This window comes from Gymnoscopelus microlampas (genome assembly GCF_963454915.1).
Source record: "Gymnoscopelus microlampas genome assembly, contig: SCAFFOLD_60, whole genome shotgun sequence".
Classification (NCBI taxonomy): Eukaryota; Metazoa; Chordata; class Actinopteri; order Myctophiformes; family Myctophidae; genus Gymnoscopelus; species Gymnoscopelus microlampas.
This window is the reverse complement of record NW_028155639.1, coordinates 217557-235546: the sequence shown is the minus strand read 5'-3', so window position 1 is coordinate 235546 and position 17990 is coordinate 217557. Positions and strand designations below refer to the sequence as shown.

General features: G+C 43.1%; 1 protein-coding gene across 1 annotated transcript in view; it reads right to left on the bottom strand.

Moving 5' to 3' along the window:
- The window catches only part of LOC311041338 (protein mono-ADP-ribosyltransferase PARP14-like), a gene marked incomplete at both ends in the record, with an annotated part of 43577 nt that extends 26366 nt beyond the window's left edge, over window positions 1-17211 (bottom strand). The window contains 4 exons of the mRNA XM_084086247.1: window positions 13694-13876; window positions 14215-15488; window positions 15599-16345; window positions 17113-17211. Of these exons, the coding sequence (XP_083942373.1) occupies window positions 13694-13876; window positions 14215-15488; window positions 15599-16345; window positions 17113-17211 (2303 nt within the window). The remainder of the gene's footprint in view (window positions 1-13693; window positions 13877-14214; window positions 15489-15598; window positions 16346-17112) is intronic.
- Window positions 17212-17990: the final 779 nt, after the last annotated feature.

Genomic DNA, 17990 nt, shown 5'->3' with positions numbered 1-17990 from the left:
ATGCGCACGGGGACTCGGCCATTACGCACGGTGACCAACGCTCGGGCCACTCCCAGATCAGTTCCTTCCGGCATGGCCTCCATCAGGGCCTCGTATTCGGCTCCATTTGGACCTTTCCAGGCACGGCCCCATACTACTAACTCACTGCGGGCGGGGACTCGGATTCTCCGTCGGCCGACAGGCCACACATAGCCCAATGCTCCGTCTTCGTGGGTCACTGCCTCCACTCTCCTACAGGCGGCGAATGCTTTTTTCCATGGTGTCCTCTCCTGTTGGCATGGAAACACAGACCTCCCAGAGAGTTTAAATAATGCATGCCACACTGCGTGGACTACGTTCATCCCAATGATCAGCGGCTCAATACAATGTTCATCTTTTACAATTACGATTCCTCTTCCCGGTATTTTCAGTCCTTCTAATTCTAAATCGAATATGGCATAGCCAGAATAGGGTAGATCAAGGCCGTTTGCTGCCCGTAGGCTAAACACCAGAGGCCCATTTTCCATTTTATCTTGCGAGAACTTTTCGTTAAACAAACTCTGCTGCATCAATGTGACTTGAGACCCCGTATCTAATAAACCCCTCATTTGGACTCCCCCCATTGTTATCCCAATTGTCGGACATTCCCCCACAAACACTTCATTGGCCCTTAACTTTTTTTGTGAACGTTGCACCTCTGCCCCCCGGACCTCGGCGACAGGGCGTACTAGTTTAACTGACTTCGGTCGGATCTACAGAATCTCGCTATATGACCCGCCTGTCTACACTGGCTACATATCGGCCTACCTCCTTCATCCCATTCGTAGCGCTGAGAGGCCGTATACCGTCGCTCAGGTGGCGGTGGAGTGCGCGCTCGTGCGTCATTGGTGCCAGTGCGGAGGAGCGGTCTGATTTCCTTCATGAGTTCCTGCGTGAATCCTTGCATTTGAGTTTTTACGTCGTCCATGATTTCCTGTTTTAATTTTTCTCTCCAAGCAGGGTCCTGAGAAGGGTAGGGGACAGAAATAGGATTAACAGCGTGGCACGTTATTTCAGTAGTTCCATGTTCAGCAGCTAACAGGTAGGCTTCTTCGCGTAAAGCAGCAAAATCTTCATCTGGGTGTCGTCGAGCATATATTTTTAAGGCTTGGCCCAGGGGGCCCTCAGCTAAACCCATAACAAACTGATCACGAAGAATGGCTTCGGAGGGAGCGGTGCTTGGGTCGTGCTGCCGCAGCCCACAAAACAGCTCTCTAAGTCTCAGGGTGTAAGTTTGTACATTCTCTCCTGCGCGCTGTGCGCACCGATAGAATAGTGAGCGCATTTCTGCGACAGAGACAGTTTCTTTATATAAAGCATCTAAGTATTTAAAAACTTTTGCCACTGTGTCGCGTTCGCCCTCCTCAACCACACTAATCTGCCGTTTAGCTTCGTTGGTTAGCGTTTTAATTATAATAGCAACTTTCCTGATTTCTGGTAGTTCCTGGGTACTTAATAATCCTCTAATCTGGTCTTTCCATTCCCTATATTTACTCTCGCCTTCTGTTCCACCAAAGGTGGGTAACCATGGGGCACCGGGATACACCGCCATCATCATCATTCTGAATCCGTAAAGCAAAAAACAAAAAGCAACAAAAACAACAAAACAGTACAGTTTCTCTTAAGGGTATTCTCATGTGTTTGTTCTCAACCAGTCCTGACGCCAACGCCAAATATGTGAACAGGGCCGAAATTGTATCACATTTGACTTGCAATTTGTTTGTACTATTGCACTCTTCTCCTTTAATAAATAATCCAGAATAAAACTCACAACAATAAAATATAAATGCACAATAAAGTGCTGGGTGCGTAATTACTGTGAGTCCTATCTGAACTAATTGTTTGTCGACTACGCCACTTTTGTTATAGAGGGAAGTCCCCTTTGAATACACTTTAACTTCTTCTTCAGGCTTTCACAGGTTCGAGGTTAACTGGTAAGTTTCAATACTTTTGGTTTTGAGAATACAACACTGGCATGAGAATATCCCTTTAAGAAACTGGACACGAATACAGTGTATCAAAAAAGGTAAGTCATATTTATTGGGTCCCTAATACATTGGCTTCTGTGCCTTAAAAACAATCAAATAAACACTATACTAATAAAACCTATATAAACATACAAAACACAATTAATCTACACAACAACTATAAAATAAATTATAAAGTTGTGCAAATTACGCGGGGCTTAATCACAAGGGTTCCTTAGCATGGGGGGTTTCTGTGCAACAAATACTTTTCAAGTAAAGTGCTGTGCCAATAAAGTGCTTCAAGATACTCAACACGGTTTGTTCAGGGGTAATGCTGTCCATATATGGGGGTAAGATGGGAAAGGGTTTGAGGCCAGTCGTCTTCGTCTTCTCTCTTCTTTCTCTCCGCCTGCAATTATAGAGATCTAGACCAGTTCACTGTGCATTTACACGATACATTTGCGTTGTCTCAGGCAGTGGTTATACAGGGATTCAACGTTGCTTGTTCGAATACTCACTCGCCAGCCAGGTTTTTACACCTGGCGCTGAGTTGGTTGCGTATGCAACGTTATCGCCACTTTCCAGTCTCAGCGCTCCTTATATGGTCTGGTCTCACTCGTCTCTCATATGGTCTGGTCTCACTCGCCTCTTCCTCCCCTTCGGTTCGATTGCTTTCTCCTCTTGGTTTCTCCTTTGAATGTAGGCACACCTCGGCTTCCAAACTCCTAGGTGGCTGGTATGTCTACTTCATCTATGCACTCCTCTACTCCGTGTCTCGGCACAACCTTCCCCTCTGCTGTCCTTCTCCTCACTGACGCCTCTGTCACTTGGGTGCTCTGTTCTCTCTTTCAAACGGTCCCGCCTCCGCTTTTGTACCTGCCAAACCACACCTCCCTCTTCTTTCATTTGTCCGTGGTGACAGTCTGTCTGGGGACATTGGCCATGACCGTGGCCTTGGGCGTGACCGCGTGACTGCCGCTCTGCCACTCAATGTCTCTCAATACATGTGACCAGGGGATCATGGGGAAAACAATTATAAACAATACAGTGCGTAATAATAATTGGTACAAAAATAATAAGATGGTGGGGTTAAATGAGGCAATTATACACATTAAGCACCAATAAAAACAAATTACAAAAGTTTTAAGAACCCCTCATTTCACCCTTGTCACATGTACTCTGTACTCACCGCTGGCTCAGCAATTGACAACTCCAGGATCCCCTTATTAGTAAGCAATCGTTCTACACACAACCTTAATTAGGCCTTATTGGCACCTGTTGAGACAGACATTTTACCAATGAATATTAACTCTGCTTTAGTGTAGCTATCAAAATGTTCAGAAGTGGGAGAAGTTAAGGAGAATACGCAACCCTATCTACATTACACAAAATCGAACACTATCTGATCTGCCAAATTCAAATGGAGCAAAGCTTGACTACTCACCAGACTGAACCACACCGAACCGAACCGAACCGAACCGAACCCATGCAACCTGTCAAACGAACAAATTAAACCGAAGGAATACTCAAAAAGTTTGGAAGTTTCAGGGGTAAATTTTAAACCGATACAGAGTCCCCAAATTATGGTATAATTTGGATCGCTATTATTATCTTATAATTTGGAACGGACGAGCCCCACAGAATGAGCTTTTGTAGGTGAGCTTCAGAGAACAGCCAACCCTGGCTAGGGCGGAGACAAAGGGACAACGAATGGGAGCAGGAGAACAGGGCCAGAGGCTGGACATGTCAATCTGGACAACCTGAATGCAATCAGCCACTTCACACTCACACCAGCAATCAGCGCCACACCCAGTCGCACAGCATTCACACCAGTCTCCACCTTATAAGGATACAGAAAAGCTATAAGGATACAGAAAAGCAACAATATAACACAGGCCACAAATAATACCACAATATTCCAAAACTTCACTATTATACCAAAATAAACCAAATACAAATATATTATAATAAATACAAATACGGCTGGCCGTAACAAGCGACTATGGGCCACATTGAGCACTCTAACATACAGTATCAATAACTTCTTTGATTAATTGAGAATGAAGTTGTTTTTACATGTATATCAAATTATCTATGAATTGATTTACCACCTCAGCGTTATTTTACACCTTGTCGTACACAACTAGAGAAAATAGCCGATCTACAAGCTCACAATGCCACACTTTGTGAGCTTGTAGATCGGCTATTTTCACAATTTTTGAAATGGTTCAACATTTTCTGAAACTATAATGAATGCCTATAATGATGAAAAATATTGATGAATTATTAATTGACTATTCTATTAAATTGATTATTGTTTTTTAATCTATTAATTCAATTAGCTGTTGCCCTCCTAATGCTAAGAATTGTGTTTACAGCAAGAAATCAGACTAGACAAGAGTCAAGAGCCTGTCAGTGAGGGCTATGAGTGTTGGAAGAAGTACTCAAATGTTTTACTTGAGTAAAAGTATCAATACCACTAATGCAGAAATAGTCTGGTACAAGCAGTGGCGTAGCCAGAAAGCTGGCAGCAGCTGGGCATGGGGATTTGTGGGTGGGCACTCATGCACGCGCGCGCACGCGTGAGTGCCATGTGCGCGCGCGTGCATGAGTGCCATGTGCGCGCGCGATCTTTTTCGGTTATTATCGGTTAAAATCTTACTTTTTTTGCGCAATTTGCGGGTCTTTTGCGGGTTTATTATGTTATTTAATTCTTATTTTTGCCTTAATTTTCATGAAAATATTGACAGGTCGCAAATAATGCCCCGTTGACGAGCGAGCGTCGTCACTACCGTCCTGGCTGAATTCAACCGGGTGTTTGTACTTTCTCTATTTACAACCCGTACATCTACATAAACGTTCAGATTTCAAATATAAAGTGCTTAACTCATGGCCATGGATGTTACAATTCACTTCGAGTGGGTATAAGTACATGTATCTTCCGTATTGTTCAATAAAAAGCATTTTAATCCGATCGGCGGCCATTTTCTCATAGAGTTATAATTTATCAGAGTGCAATACTCCTCCCAACCGATAGGGTCGCGTAATTGAAAGCCAATGGAGACAATTCGAAGACAATAGCCACCAATCCGATTAAAATGATTTTTATTAATTGAACAATAGGAAGAAGATAGGTGTACTTATGCAGGCCCATACATAATTGTGGCCATTGGGTCAGCACTTTATATTAGAAATATTAACGTTTATGTAGATGTAGGCCTACAACACCAGGCTGAAGTTCATCCATGACCATCGTAACAGACGACCGTCATGTGATCCATGGCTAACAGCGAGGCGTTTGTTTTCATTCTTATAAGACCGCATGGCTCATTTATATGCACGTGAAAGTAACTAAGCGGAAAGTAACTAAGTACATTTACTCCATGTCCACTTGTTGCTGACGGGGGTAGTGTAGGAGCAGCGCTATAGCGTCATCGGTTCAGGTGACAAAGATTAAGACGAGACCAGATTAAAATGAGACCGCGTCTACTGTTGTCCTAGTAACAGCAGATGTTGTCCACGGTGAAAGAACACGTAGCTGTCCTCGTCAATGCCTGTTGTTTTTTGTTTTCATATCACAATGTCAAAACATACCGATCTGATTCTTGTTTGGATGAAGATACGTCAGGCAGACGAACACTCACGTTGCGTTGTGGACGGCACTCCGTTGGTTTTGTTGTTGTTGAGAAACAGGAAGACAACTACTTCCTGTGTCAGTCTCTCTAACAATAGATGTACACGTTTAATAAATGCAACTATTTGCCATTGGAGTCGGAGTCAACATGTGTACGGTACAATCACTATTCAGCCAATTCAAAGCGTGCAAATAAACGCATCAATTAATGAATAAATAAATAAATATATGTTCATTCCCTCCTGGGATTCGAACTCTTCCCAATATCAGCATAATTACACCAGACAGGCGCTTACTCCGGTGCGCCATTCTTCCCACAACAAATGGGCACCGTAAAGAAGTTATAGAGTAAACAACGTCACTAGATTAACTTGAGACCTCACTCACCACACTGATGTCATTGTACTGCTTTCTAACACGGCTGTTTACTACAGCTTTGTTTCTCAAATCTATCATTACCATCATCATCATCATCATCCTCTATTATTCATTATGTTAGAGGCTACTTAGAAATAGTAAATATGACACATGATATACATCAACAGTTCATTAGAAGACAACCACTTCTTCTTGTGAAAGTCTAACAATACATTTTAAAAATGCAACATTTCACCATTGGATTTGTAACGAAGAGGTCCTCCGTTACTGATAATTGACACTAATTTGCACTTTACTCCTTTGCACAGTATATTTGACAGTAGGATATTTGATCATAAGAGGAATGTGCAATATGTTTTAGTGCAATATAATTTGACAATATATATGTGATGTTGGATTGTGATTTTAATACTGCTTATGTCTGTCTGTTCCAGGGTGTTCGGGCAAAAGAGTCCCCAGGGTGCCCGAGCACCATATATGGGTGGACTGGACCACAGTAGAAGAGAGAGGGGGGTTTTGCGTTGTATATTGGAAGCTGCTAATAATGTGATAATGTTTGTTTTGCCATAGGGTACTTAAGTTAGATGTTTTGCCAGGATTATTGATTCAGATGTTTTAATGGAATGTGTGGGTTAGATTTGTCGCATGTTTGGAGTAACCTGCAACATGGTTGAACCCACACTGATTGACTCGCACTGATTGGCTCAGCTGAGTATAAAAGGCTGCCAGAAACAAACATACTCAGTTTTAGTTGTAGGACAAGGACATGGTGGAGCTGCCGACCACCATGCCACATTCTGCTGCTGATGCCCTTAACCTGTACACTTGGGATGAATAAAAGCACTTTGGTTGCAATTTACACCTGACTCTGTGCTGTTTCCAGCCGCCTATTGGGCCAGTCCTTTACAGGATTAAACATGCGTCATGTAGCCTACATAACTATTCAGGCCATTTAAAGCGTCACAAATAAATAAATGTTAGCCTCCCATGGGATTCGAACTCCTACCAATGTCAGCAGAAATCCATCAGTATGGGGCATAGCCTACTCTTGTGCACCAGTCTACCCACTCTGACTTGTAATCATAAACAAATCCTAGACTATAAAACCAGCCATTAAAACGCACATGGTCACTAGATTAACTTGAGACCTGAGTCACCACACTGATTTCTAACAGGCCTAAAATCTCTCTCAATCTGTACAATATGGCACCCTCAAGGAGAAACACCCCCATACCATTTACACAAAGAGCAAAGAAAGAGGCATAGTAAATCAGCCAACCACATGATTTAAAAGTCTTGTAAAAAATGTATTTGTCACATCTCATACATGATACACAAGAGTGAAATTCGTGGCTTCATCGTCTCTTCTAGTGTAACAAATAGTCCCAAACGGGCACAAACTGGCAAATTGTCTGATTGCTCCTGATCACCTCAGGACAGTTAAGTATAGGCCTTGCCGAGCCCTGAGGCCCAGAGGGCAGGAGCCTATCTCCTGTTTCCTTAGCGTGCTTGACGTACAAGCATGGATGGCTTACAGTGGAAATGGGCCCTGTGCACAAAATCCACACGGTCCCCCACCAAATATTAAATAAATATGAGGTTTTGCTTAATTCTTGCGTTTAAACCAAGTCTGTTTTGCTTAAATGAAGCGTCACATGGCTTCAATAGAAGATTTCCTCCTACAACTGGGAGGCTTTCAAAATAAGTGTGTGTTTTATTTTACACAATTAGAAATGTGTAATGTCATTTGAAACCTCCCTGGAAGTTGGAAGTCAACATGGGAATCATGTTCTCAAGTAGATGACTGACTAATCGAAAAGCAGAGTTTCAGGTGGCAGTGCCAGGGCCCCCTTGGCTCCAGGGCCCCTGTGCACTAGCTAGAATCTGTCCCTGCGTACAAGGCACATTCTTGGCTTTATCGTCTCTTCTAGTGTAACAACTAGTCACAAAAGGGCACAAACTGGCAAATTGTATGATTTCAGATTGCTCCCGATCACCTCAGGACAGTTAAGTAGGCCTTGACGAGCCGTATAGGGCAGGAGCTCATCTCCTGTTTCCTTAGCGTGATGCACACCCACTGGATCTGTCTCTAGTATGCCACAGAGATTTACCCCAATCCAACCCTTGATGCTGAGTTCTAACCAGGGAGGCAGGGTACCTTTCTAAAAGTCTTTGGTAGGACCCGACCGGGGATCAAACCTCAACTTCAAAGTCTCAGGGTGGACACTGTAACCACAAGGCCACTGAGCTTAGGACAGTTATAATAGTACATTGCACTCTGGTCCTTTGTATGGGTTTGTATCCTTTCCTGTGCATGCTGATGGAGCAGGTGACATTGGTTGGCAATGTAGAAATGCCCCATAATTGGCTTTGGTAGGTTGAACTGAATTTAGGCATTTAGCAGACTCTTATCCAGAGTACAATAAGCAAGGTAAACATGCATCAAATGCAGAAAGATAAGCATCTGTCTAAATAGCATGCCATCTAAATTGCTATTTAACCTTTGCAGAAGTCTGCATCCAGACTAGGTCAAGAGCAGCAAGACAGGTCATCTTTTTTGGGGCAAAAAACAACAACTATGCTCATACAGGATTCCAAAACAAATTCATAAAGAGTTCCCAGCTGGCCTAGCAGTCCAGGCGCAGAACATTGGCTCTAATGCAGCCTGACCGCACGTTGCGGGTTCCAACCCGACGACCTTTGCTGCATGTCTTTCCTGTCCATCTTCACTGTAACAATGAAGTGTAAAAAATGCCTCTTAACTCACTGAGTGCCATTAACGTGTTTCACGTGTTTTTAGCGCTATGGCTCAACGTGCCATTAACGTGTTTGACGTGTTTTTGAAAAATTAGCATAAAAATGTTTTTTTTTTTTTTTTTTTTTTTAAACATGTTCAGAACCCAAGATATCATCATCTGAAGGTGTGCAGCTCCATCCACTCCTTGTTTAACTTAGAACTGAAAAAGGCTGTATCTCGCTTCCTAAGCACTTTTTGTTTTTTGTGAAAAAAACTCTGGCACTGGGACAACATCATTTTTAAATATTTTTTGTTTATTCGTTTCTGTTCTTTTACATACTCATAGGTAGTAAAATTGGGTGCCAGAATTGTCAAGCGTTTAAAAAAAAATTAAAAATTCTGGCACTCAATGAGTTAAAAAAAAAAAAAAAAAAAGTGATGATCCATCCTGCCACACCCATGTGGAGATCCATGTGCATTGTGATTCCACTGGGTTATGTGCAGGCTGGGCACAAGTACTCCTCACTGGTGTCAGGCCTGCCTACACACACCCAGTGGAACCACAATGCACATGATGAGCATTCAATCTGAAAGAAGATGGAAACAATGTTATTCATTTATTTCGTTAGTTAGTTAGTAAGTAACAGAAAGAATGTGCTCTCCATGTAAAAAAACTTTAAAGGTTTCGTACCCAATTATCCACGGATGCGGACCTCCCTGTCCCAGCGCTCACCTCCCCACAGAAGCGACACAGATGTGTCAGGTCATCTATGAAAACATATTTTTGAGTTCAGTGAAGTCTAATTTTTTGGTCTTGGTGAGGCTGATAAACATTTGATTGAAGCTTACCAGACTCCTCCAAAAGCTGCCGTGCAATGTCTTGGCGTACCAGGTCAATGCCTGGCAGGCCCTGCTCCACCCCAGATGTGGCACACATCAGCATCTCCGCGATCTTAAAATACAGGTTAGTGTTAGCAGTGTTTTTTTAGAATGTATTAAATTGTTACTAGGATAGATATTCTAGGCTATATAATCTCACTTTGCACACCAACACCCCACATGATGTTGTATCCGTTTGGCGGGGATGAGGGACAGTCTCACAGGTCCAGTGCGAGATTGTGCCCCTCATCCTCCGCATATAAGCTCTGAAGAAAGAACAAAACCGTTGGTTACTTGTGTATCAGAAGCCATTGAACATACTTGCAATGAAGCACAATAAATCTATGATTTACTTGCCTTGTACTGTTACGGCAATGTTCCACTTGTTGTGGGGTGGCAATCAGAGGGTCCACAAATATGCATTTGTGCTCATGTGGATACATAACCTTCGGCAGATAGAATACTTTAATACTTCAAAAGCTTAGATGTAAATATAGTTGCATAATTTGCATTGATTAAAGTTAACTTACTACAAGTGTGTAGTGCCCGCTTTTGCATACTGCCCCCATTATTATGTCCCATTCCAGGACATCAATCTGCAAGTGAAGTGATATTTTACTTTGTTAACATGGTGCGACTGTAACCAACACTTTTAAAAGTAACTATTATCCTTACTTTCTTAACCCCCCTCGTCCCACCGTCCCAAATCCTGTTGACCTGGTCCACTGCCAAAACGGCCACCCTCATTGTGGCCTTTTGGGCCACCCAAAGGAGGTACGCATTGACTGTCTACAAACCAAAAAAATATAATAAAACATCACTTTAATATCAATGAGAACACTTGCTCACAAAACAAGACTTACTTCACTCGTCAATGTCTCCCCTGGTGCCAGGCTCTGGAGGTCTAGGGTGAGGAGCTTAAATGGGCCAAATTTGGCCCACATAATTTGGCCCATTTGCCCCTTCCATATAGCTTGGAGAAGTGGAAATTCAGAACATTTCAGTCAATCAAAATTGTACATGGCATTATTATTCTTCATGTCACATTAGTGAATGGGATTTACCAGTGATCTGGTCCTCTGATGATCTCCCTCTTGCAGGTGGGGAGCCAGTGGAGGGGCCCGAGGATGGTGGTGGGTGGTGGATGGCAGGAGGAGGCCCAGAGGGGCTGAATGATGGCTGTGCAGGGCGGCCAAGAAGAGGGCTGGAGGGACTGGGTGACAGTTGGGGAGGGTGGAGAAGAGCACACCAGTTCTTGGTCCTGGTTAGGGTTAGGGTTAGGGTATCATGAATATTTTTCTCATGCACAAATATGACATTTAGACAATCCAAAACACATCATATATTTCATGATCATATCAGGGTCTCATCAGACACTTTGAAATGGGGGTCCATGGTCTCATTCAAGTAAATATGGGGGTCCATGTCATGAACAAGTTTGAAACCCTTACGTTGTCATGCTCGAGTCCCATTTGACCTCGACCCCACAGAGTTTCCCCCAGAAGAATTTCTTATTATATGTTTGGAGCATGGCTCGGAGGTCGGGGTTGGGGTCCACCATCTCCCACGACTCATCCACGATGGTCAGCGGCCTCTCTGGGTCTGTGTGTGACGAGTGGGTCACAGCAGGGACACTGCTGCTGGTGGGTTCCATTTTGCCAGTGTTGCCAGAATCTATGAGGAAAAACAAGCAACCAGGTCTTGGAAAACCAGCCCACAACCAGCCCAAAAGAAGCGAGTCAAGCGATGTTACGACCCCTTGTCTAGGGTAGGGGAGGTGACATAATAATGGAGGACAAAGTCGCTTTCAAAAATGAATTGATTTGATTTTCCTTTTTTTATGCAGAGATTTCAAACTCTTTGTCTTTTTTTTGTAAAATGCAGAAGCTTCAGGGTGCCGGTTTACATTTGCAAAAACTTCTACCTAATAAATAAAATTACCCCCTAAAAAAAGAAACCAATTAGACATCTGTATGATTGCTGGTAGCCTATCTTTGCACATTTAGATGCATGGGATATTCAGTTGCAAAACACTCACTGTTATGGGCTCATACTGGGTTTTGTCTTTCAAGCAACCCTGCTTTCTTTGGCATCCAGGACACTCCTTATCTTAAGTCAAATGATATGCACATTAATTTATATCACAGGCCTTTAGTCAAGCACAAACAGTAAGTGAAGGGGATATACAATCACACGAGTGTGTGAATTTAATTAATGCTTCAATTTGTCATTGTTTTCCTAAGTAGGCCCTGCATAAATAGGCCTGCATGTATAAATGATATATACACATTTGGATGACCCTTGACCCTTACAACTTACCCATTTGCGGATGTCCCCCTCCATACCAGGCCAGTAGTATCGGTGGATCACTGCGTGCTGTGTTTTCTCCACACCACAGTGACCACCGATACTACTGGCATGGAATTCCTTAAAAATGGCTTCCGCCTCAGCAGCTGACTCCACCACCTACATACATAGATAGCATATAGAGAGATGAGATAGACAGAGACTTAGATTCCTCTTTTGATTCCCATGTGGAAATTCAAGTGTTTGAGCACCAAAAGTAAGCATGAAACACATTTACCTTGGCATAATGCGCCTCCTGCGTTTTGCTCCTGCTGCATAGGTAATGAAGCATTCCATCTAGTACAAATAAATGTGAAAATGATCAATTTACTCTTAAAGGGACATTTTATCAACTGCTGTTGCTTGATTCAGTATTTAGATATTTGATATTCATTTTATCAGACACGCCCCCTTCCTATACAATCCCATTATAACTTCAAACTCCATTTTAACCATGATGGATTAATCAAAGACACCAGTTCTTGGTCCTGGTTAGGGTTAGGGTATCATGAATATTTTTCTCATGCACAAATATGACATTTAGACAATCCAAAACACATCATATATTTCATGATCATATCAGGGTCTCATCAGACACTTTGAAATGGGGGTCCATGGTCTCATTCAAGTAAATATGGGGGTCCATGTCATGAACAAGTTTGAAACCCTTACTTTGTCATGCTCGAGTCCCATTTGACCTCGACCCCACAGAGTTTCCCCCAGAAGAATTGCTTATTGAATGTCAGGAGCATGGCTCGGAGGTCGGGGTTGGGGTCCACCATCTCCCACGACTCATCCACGATGGACAGCGGCCTCTCTGGGTCTGTGTGTGACGAGTTCATTTTGATTTTGATTCTACCACGGCTGCCGTCCAGTTATCATCAGTGCCAGTGTTGCCAGAATCTATGAGGAAAAACAAGCAACCAGGTCTTGGAAAACCAGCCCACAACCAGCCCAAAAGAAGCGAGTCAAGCGATGTTACGACCCCCTGTCTAGGGTAGGGGAGGTGACATAATAATGGAGGACAAAGTCGCTTTCAAAAATGAATTGATTTTATTTTCCTTTTTTTATGCAGAGATTTCAAACTCTTTGTCTTTTTTTTGTAAAATGCAGAAGCTTCAGGGTGCCGGTTTACACTTGCAAAAACTTCTACCTAATAAATAAAATTACCCCCTAACCTAAACAAAGAAAAATATACAATTGCTAAACTTACTTACCTAACTAATGAATAAACAGAAACAAATAACAAAGTGGTTAAACCAAATAAAAGGACCAAACACCCCTACAAGGCGAGTGAACAGATTAATACAACAATTAATGAAATATACAAAGATATACAGAATAACTCTTAACTCAAAATAATAATGGTCAAAAAGCAACAGGTCTCACTATAAGGTAACTGAAGGTTAAACAAAGTAACTGAGGGACAAACAAAGAAACTGAATGAGTCAAAGGTCACTGAAGGACAAATGAACAAACAGAACAGAACACAACAGAACACAACAGGCTACATGGGTTCGGGGAGACAGAGGGATTGAATCTCTGCTTGCTCTTTCAAATGAGAGCGACCAGTCCTAATTTCAGAGCAAATTTGGTGTAGAGGGGATGCTGCCAGGAAACGAGACAAGTACTTACTAGTTAATCTAATACTACTACTGTATTTATTACCATGCATATTACTCATAGCAGTAGCGCAATTATAACACTAAGTATAGGACAAGCCTTTTCCCTTACCCTCTGTCTTCCCCACCAGACCGAAGGTGTCCTCTGGGGCTAGGAGCTCCTCTGGGTCCCTGTTGGCCCTCTTTCCCTCCAGATCCTCCTTGTCCTCTCCCCCTGCCCCAGTGTCCGCTGGCTGTCAGATTCCTGGACCCTGATTGTCCTCTGGCTCCCCACTGTCCTCGTCCCTGATGCGCACTGGGAGAAGAAATTGAAAAATAACAAGAAAATTGGAGATTAAATGTGCTGCAGAACTGTAGTAGCATAGCATTTATTTGGATTTTTTTTGTAACATACGATTAAAATAAATAAACATATGAATGAAAGAACTGTTAAACATAAAAGAAATAAACATTTATTAATTTTCCCCACCATTAATATAGTATTATTTTGAGGATACATGGTTCAGCCTTTAATTTTTTTTTTGCAGCCTCTAAACTTTGTTCAAGACCAAAGCAAAGAAACAACCTGGTAGTATACATGTCTTCTACACAAGACTATCCAAATGATTGTAAATTAATTCACTTTATTTATACCTTGAATATCCAGCATGTCTGCTGCCTCCCTGTCGTGGTAGAGTCATCTTTGGCTGGAGGTCTATGAACTTCTTGTTAACAGCCTTGGCAAGAGCCCTCACAGCCTGGTCATTATTGTCCGTCAGGTGGATCTCAGTCAGCAAACCGGGAGCTTTCTCAGTATTGCAGTATTCCCGTACAGCCTGAGCAATGGTTTCAGCACAAAGCTCAAGAGGGAAGCCGAACACCCCAGAACTCACTACCGGCACGGCAATAGTAGAGCAGTTGTTCACCTCCGCCTGCCTCAGGCTCTCCTGAATGGCCAGGTTTAGCCGTGACACTGCCGTCTTCCTGTCTGAATCAGAGAACCGAGGGCCGACAGCATGAACAACATACTTGCATGGCAGGTTGCCTGAATCTGTCACAATGGCATCCCCAGGTCGCAGACGTCCATTCGTGGCAATGTAGTCATCGCAGAGTTTCTGGAGTTGTGGCCCAGCGGCCTTGAGCAGCGCCAGAGCTACACCTCTGATGTGCTTCAATTCCTCGTTGGCAGCATTGACTACAGCATCCACCCTGAAGCTACAGATATCAGTCCTCGAGACCGAGACCAGGACTCCCGAGGCCGTCTTAACTTCACAGTAGATCGATCCTCCCACCCCGCCTTCTTCCTCATAGCCGTCTTCATCTTCATCATACTCCTCTTCCTTGTCCTGCTGAAGCACCACCACGCAGTCAACGATATACGTAAGGAACTTTTTCTCTTGAGACAGGAAGTACTTCTTAGCCCCAGGCTTGTCCACTGTGTGTGCATCAGTGCAGAGAGCTGCCACCAAACTTTGTAGGGAGGCCTTGGATTTCTGGACATGGAGACGCGCACCAGAAAGTTTGATTCTTGGCCGGCTGGGATCAAAATGGACTCTCACTTCATTTGTCGTAGCAAAACTGGTCCATTCTGTTTTTTTCCTCTTCAGAATGAACTGGACCACAGCATTGGACTTGACGCGGATGGTTTCTTCAACTTGTGAGTAATTTACAATAAATTTCTCCAAGCTGCCGGCGACCTCTTTGACCGGGTTGAGGAAGCCGGACACTGTTATTGTGCCTCTTCTCTCTGGGTTGAGATTTATAAGCACCGTTTTCGTCTTTGAGGTGTTGTAGGTTTCCATCAGCTGTGTATTCAACTTCATCCACTCAGGCATCCTTACTACCTTCTCATCCTGCACAAGCAGAGACTGCATTGAAAATGCATTCCTCATCTTCCGCTCCGCATCGACCAGAGCATTCTCAGAACCCTGCTTTTATCTGTGCTGTAAATGGCACTGATTCCCTGAGATGTGAATAAGTCCTGCGACATTTCCATGGCATCAACTGACTTGAGGAAGTCTAGGAGACATGGGTCCACATCATCCAGGGGTTTCTTACACATTCTGAGCTTTCTCTCCAAGATCCAACACTTCACTTTAGAGACCTCTGCTTCAAGGCCCGAAATGGTCAGTGTCTTGGTGGGATCTTGATAGGACAGGTGCAACTCCTGAGAAATATCTGACACCGCCTTTAGCAGCCCCTCCTGCTGTAGGATATAGTAGTAGGCCGGGCACATGTCCATTGCCTCTGATACAGTGTCTCGCTGCCTCTCTATCTGTCGCACAGCATTGAGAATGATATCCTCTACAGGACCTTGAATCCGATCCACATCTTCTGCCCGCCCTGCCACAGTCAGCATCCCTTTTGGTGCATCCAACACCAGCACTGCGTCTTCTTTCACTACTGAACGGATATCTTTCTCCATCATCTTCCAAGCAGGGATAGTCACTGTAAAGTCAAAAGCAATGTATTGGCTCAAGAGCTTTCTGAAGGCCTCCAAAGCATTGTTTGCCCACTCATCCACCTGTCTTGCCGTCAGACCCTTTTGCTTCAATAGACTTGGCAGAGGGCTGAGCTTTGCCTCAGGGTTTTCTAAATCCACATTGCAGAAGTAAGGGCACATTTGTTGGTTGATGGCGTTTAGCTGTTTCTTCATGAGGAGGAATTTCCAGACAGGGGGGTGGACATTCTCTGTGAAAGGTTCAGGCATCTTCCATGTTGGTCTGTCTTTGCCATACAGGGCAGTGCCCAGGGACTCATAGAAGGGGTACACCTTGACAGGGACCTTGCATATAATATGGTCTTGAATATTGGAGATTGTCTCTGCAACTGGAAAGGAAGTAATTGGAAAAGTACCAGGACAATTTAGTATAGGAAAGTGACAGCAGGCGTAGTGTATTGAATATTTAATCTGTTAATGTAATAGTTTATAGTTACAAAACTATTACCAAATCATTAAACTAAATCATTTTATGTAAATTGTAACCCAGGCTTGAAATGACCCTGCCTGAATTTAATAATAATTCATGGGATTAAATAAGTTAATTTTAGTTGACTTATAAAGTGCTAAAAACGATTAAAAGTGCATTTGAAATACATACATTTAAGTTATACAAGTATACCTAAAATGTTGCTCTACAAGTCTGTTTAAAATGCAATACAAGCTATATACATGAAAGGAAAAAACGTTGCCAAACAAACAACAAGGTGCCTTACAGGTTTCTGCAAAAGGTTAAAACTACCTGGCTCTACCTGTTGATTGCCTCCCCAAGTGGCCAATCAGTGAGCTTGTGAGCCATTTATGACCAGCCCACTAGTGATCACTTCCTGTTACTATATAAGCAGAAAACTTCCTTTTCCTGTTCAGAAAAACATGGTGGTTCTTCATGTGCTGTTGTTTACAAAGACACAGAGACAATCTTTTGCAATCCACTTGAGCAGTGTGAGACCAAGGTGTGCAAATCACTGACCAGCCAGGTGATTTTGCAGTGTGCCCATTCATTCATTGATCAGCGGTCAGGTTTTTTAGTATTGGGTGATTCTGATTCCAACCATCATCATCCCCTGGAGTGCTTCATGTGGAGAAGAGGACAGCGCTTCCCTTCCACCCACTGAGGAGCCCAGGTGCATGCGAGACTCCACCGTCTCCATACCCAACGTCAACGATCCCCAGATCTAGATTCCCAGTTCATACTGGGTGGCGAGCTAACCAACCTACGAGTCTGGACACTGATGGTGATTCCCCTCCCTCACGGATTGTGTGGTAGGACCAGTCAGAAGTACACTGTCAGGATTCAGATAAAGGGCCCCAACGAGAACAAAAACCTAAACTTTGGGAACAGAGGGTTTTCTATATTTTTGCCGGCTTTTCTTTCTGTTTATTATTTTCCATATGCTGCAGCTGTTGTACATTTCTGTTGTGTGTAATAATAAGTGGCCACCACAATTCAATTCATTGATTGTCTGTGTCATTATTGATATGCAACACTGGCTCTTAAAAACACTAGAGTTTTCTGATATTAGCCCAGATATTGACATAAACACTATTGACTACTACCTACCTGTTTTCTCTCTAGTTCCGTAACTAGGGGTTACAGAAATTGGCGAGCTAGCCAGGAGCCAGTAATTTGCATATCAATACTGAAATTACTTCCAATATGGATTTTGTACAAAGGTCTGGTGTTAAAATCCCAAATGCAGTCATTGTTAGTGGGGAAACCCGAGTAACAGAACAGAATGACGAAGTCATTGATTTTCTTAAAAAGTACGGCACTATTGAAAGATCCCTTTATGTTGATGACAATTCGTCCCAATTTTACCAAAACCTGATCGTTGAATACTCAAACAGCGAAGCTGTAGAAGTCCTAAAGGCAATTTTGCCATACAGAAATCGTACATTGCAGGGTGAACACAGTATTGTTTATACTGTC